This window comes from Aptenodytes forsteri, unplaced genomic scaffold, assembly GCF_000699145.1.
Source record: "Aptenodytes forsteri isolate BGI_AS27 unplaced genomic scaffold, ASM69914v1 Scaffold217, whole genome shotgun sequence".
In the NCBI taxonomy this organism is placed as follows: domain Eukaryota; kingdom Metazoa; phylum Chordata; class Aves; order Sphenisciformes; family Spheniscidae; genus Aptenodytes; species Aptenodytes forsteri.
The window spans coordinates 5848144-5852214 of record NW_008796222.1 but is presented as its reverse complement, the minus strand read 5'-3'; the positions used below and the strand labels follow the sequence as shown (position 1 = coordinate 5852214).

The 4071-nt window shown below is 38.0% G+C and overlaps 1 protein-coding gene across 1 annotated transcript in view; it reads right to left on the bottom strand.

Annotated features, from left to right (window-relative positions):
- Positions 1–696: 696 nt before the first annotated feature.
- The window catches only part of HS3ST5 (heparan sulfate-glucosamine 3-sulfotransferase 5), a 6489-nt gene continuing 3114 nt past the window's right edge, over positions 697–4071 (bottom strand). Inside the window, exon 2 of the mRNA XM_009289141.1 lies at positions 697–2447. Within this exon, the coding sequence (XP_009287416.1) occupies positions 1517–2447 (931 nt within the window). The 3' untranslated portion in view covers positions 697–1516. The remainder of the gene's footprint in view (positions 2448–4071) is intronic.

Here is a 4071-nt window from a genome sequence, read left to right as displayed (position 1 = left end):
TTTTCCTTTTCTTTCTTTCTTTTTCTTTTTCTCTTTCTTTCTCTCTCTCTCTCTTTCTTTCTTTCTTCTTATTCTAAGACATTTTTCAGTTACTTTTATTCTTTCTTATGAATCTTTAAAAGCCATACAATGTATAAAGCATGAAAACACTAATTTCCTGAATTAATTTGATGTCACTAACTGAATGGAAACATGAGCTATATGTTTATACCAGGAATAACCACACTGTGGTTGGTTGGTTGGAGCTGGTGCATATGTTACCAGATAAAAGCAGAGGTATCACAACTGTTTTCCTTGACTTCTGAAACATCACCAGCTTTCGGTGATGAAATATCTATAACTCTTCTGATCTTGTTTGTCTGTCTGTCGTTTTGGTTTTAATAGTGGCTCTGCTTTTCTGATATACCTACTTACAGTAATCTTTTACGGTCATTCTTTAGCCTCACGGGCTACTGCAACTGAATTAATTATAGCAAAGTGCTGCAATAGAACAGCAATAATGTTCTTTGAGGTGTGTATTACACCAGATTCCCAGATGGATGAGTTTTTTAATAAACTCAGCTTCACTGCATGTATCAAGTTTTCTCATCTGTCTAGAAACCAAGTTTACACGTGCAGCTCTCTCTCACATATTTGCACATGATTTGTCTGGGCTAAGGGACCACACTGATGTACATCAAGCAAAGGTGAAAGCCATTGCACATGTAGGTAATTTTAATCCATTCCATTGTTAAATACCACAATAAATTTAATTTTCACAATAAATTAAATAGCCATATTCAGTTTACAAAATAGAATTACTTAGTGTGAAACCAGTATTTACAAACATTGTACACTATGTACACGATGTTTAGCTTTGTCGACACACAAGCATAGAAGAAAAAATTATTTGACTTTTTCTGACACATGATTGACATGCTACAAGTGACACTATGGTCCATACAATAAAACAATAGTGCAAACTCACCACAGGAACTCTGAAACAATGTAGTTTGTATGAGATAAGATATTCATTTCAAATAATAAGAAAATAGTACTATCCACTCTCATTGTAAAAATTCAGCACTGTGTTTAAAGTGTCAGTATTCCTTTAGCAATATACATACCAAGTATAGCCTGAAGATTATGCTTTCTCACAGCTTCACAGACTTTTGACATGAATTTTTATGGCATAAACTAACATTCTGCTTAGATCAATAAGTATGTCACATAAACACTTCACTAAGCGAGAGGAACACTGACCCTTTTAACGGTGTCTGACTTTATTTCCCTAAATACCTCCTTTCCCTTTATTATTATATCTTAAAAGATGCAACTATGCTGACAGTAAATTTATGTTAGTTACTACTCTGTAGAAAAAATTGATCCCACCGTATATTTGGTCACACACTGCATATGTACACGTATGCATGAAAAAAAGTTACTTTGACAGCCATGTCTATGAAAAGTGCATATTTTAGCAGAGACATTTATTGCATGTCTCAGGTGCAACGGAAAGTGTTGTATGAAGTTTAGTTTAGGGCCAGTTAAATGTCCTCCCAGTGATCTGGTAAAATTTTTGATTAAAAGGATGAAAGAACTTGCGCAATTTGGTAATGACAGAGGTATCCACCTCTGGATGGATGCGTCCCTTGCTACCCGCCAGGCACTTGTTAAAGACAATGTTAAATCGCAAGCAGTAAAACCCTCTGGTGGCATTGAAGTATAAATTGTACTGACTTATCCTCGGGGGAAGATTTAGGAACTTCTCGACCAGCTGGAGTTCTGGCAGTGGTTCTGTGATGAGCCGGTCTCCGTCTACGATATGAAACTGCTCGATTGGGAAGTATTTTAACCATCTCTCCAGATGTTTTGTGTAGATGCTGGTTCTCACCGCCTTATACTTAGTGTTCACTTCGCAGGTGTTAGGATCAATAGCCAGCTTCTCAAATTTGTAGTAAGTTTTGTTCTTCCTTTCCTTACCTTCCAGCACCTGAGTGTAATCAGAAATAGCTCTTGTGGTAGGTTCCCTGACAATGATCAATAATTTGATAGATGAGTTCATTTTGTAAATCCTTTCAGGTACTTCCTCAGTGATAAAATACGCGGGGCTTTTCTCAATTGTTATTTGATGAGGGTAAGAAAAAGGCATTTTTTTCCGATACCACTCAATCCCCTTGGCATAGTTCTCGTCGTTGTCAAAGAAGTGAATCTCTTGAGAAGCTTTGACCACTGCGGGGTGAAGGTTCAGCATCTCCAGCAGTGCTCGGGTGCCTCCTTTCCGCACCCCAATGATAATGGCCTTGGGAAGCTGCTGAACCAGATTGTGCAGTCGTATTTGTTCCTTGGTGGCATTGCCCTTTCGGAACTCGTGGAGCAGCCCTCGCTTGAACTGCAGAGCTCTCAGTGGGATTTCGTCCTGGCCACGGGATCCAAATCGACCATCAATGGGACAGAGGGGCTGCAGTCTGCAATCAAAATAAGAGGTATTTGTAAAAAAAGGATATCTCTTAAGGCAAGTTTTCTGTCACGCTCATGGAAACCTTTTGCAATTTAATGTGATGTGCCCATCTTTCAACTTTTATTTTATTCTGCCAATGATTAAATTGTTTGCAAATAGTTTGATTATTTATTCTGATGTTCTGCTGTGATTTGGCTGAATAACTCTTAACTCCACCCTTCTGCTCTTTTCAAGAATAGGGACTATGATTACTGTTCTCGGGGCTTCTTGAACCTTGCTTCACCTCCCCCATTGCTGATTACTTTGCCATTTCTTGGGCAGTTTTTAAAGCATTCTAAGATGAATTTTATTTAGTCATTTTGATCTGAAAATCCAGTTCAGTTAAGTCGTCTCTTTCCAACAGTTTTCCTATTCTAGCCTGAATTCTTTCCTGTGCTTCCCATTGTGTTGACTCTATTAATTGCTGATCCAAAGTTGGTCTCTTTAGGGAAGAGGAGCAAAAGGGATGAAAAACAGCTCTCTAGGTATCACCTTTCAATATTTCCCCTCCTCTTTAGAAGATGCCCGGTGACAGAACCAGGAAGACTAAGGTTCTGAATCAGGCATGATTAGCAAGGCACAGAAAGAATGGCAAGAAAAGATTTTAAAAATGCATTTATTGCATCATTACATCAATGATTTTCTTGTCATCACTTATGTACCCTCCCACTGAACCTCATTTTGTGCCTTACTGTTTCTTCTTTCGCCCCTGCGTTTTTGTGCTATTCTTTTATATTCAATTGCAATTATTTCACCTATTTTCTACTTTTCTAATGCTTCCTTCTTGTGTTTGATGTCACTAAATGCAAGAAATGATTCAGTAAGAAAAATGTTAAAATTTTGCTACTACAGAACCTTGAATAAGCCCTCACCTCCACTCCCAAATCAGCACTTTGGTCATTATGCAGGCCAATATTGCACTGAAGATGAAATTGGTGTGTAGGGAGAGCTTCCAAAGTCCTACGGAAAAATATCATTAATAATTATTTGGAGAGCCATGCTCTCCAAAATTAAGGATATGTAAGAACAAAGGTTGCCTAGGCAATTTTAATATGAGCTCACTGTGCATATATATTATGATACGGTTTTTAAATTACATGGCCACATGCTATTATTTTTCACAAGACCCCTGCCTCAGCCAGTATACCAGATGGGCAATGCTCATTAATAGCTGTTTAGGTATTCAGTATTTATTCTAGTTTCTCAGCATGTGGCCCCTCACTCATTTACTGTATATTATTCAAACTCTGCTTTCAGGACAGAATTATTTATTTCTTTATGGCTTTTCCATCCATCACTGTTTCCTTGATTATCCAGATGCTGAGAGATATAGCCTGTCCAGACAGAGCCGAAGAAACAACCCAGATGACATTGCTGGGTTCACATGAGCTCTAGCTAAGTCCTGCAGACTAATTAGCAGGTGTGATGAGAAGTGAGTTCCTGTCGTTATTTCTTTTCTCAAGTTTCCACTCTCTTCTTTTCCTTTGCTCTCTGCCATCTACTGAATAAGAGCCTGACTTGGTCACAAAGACTGAATCATTGCAATGCTGATGCAAACCTGCCAATAAAAAAAAAAAAAAAAAAAAAAAAGC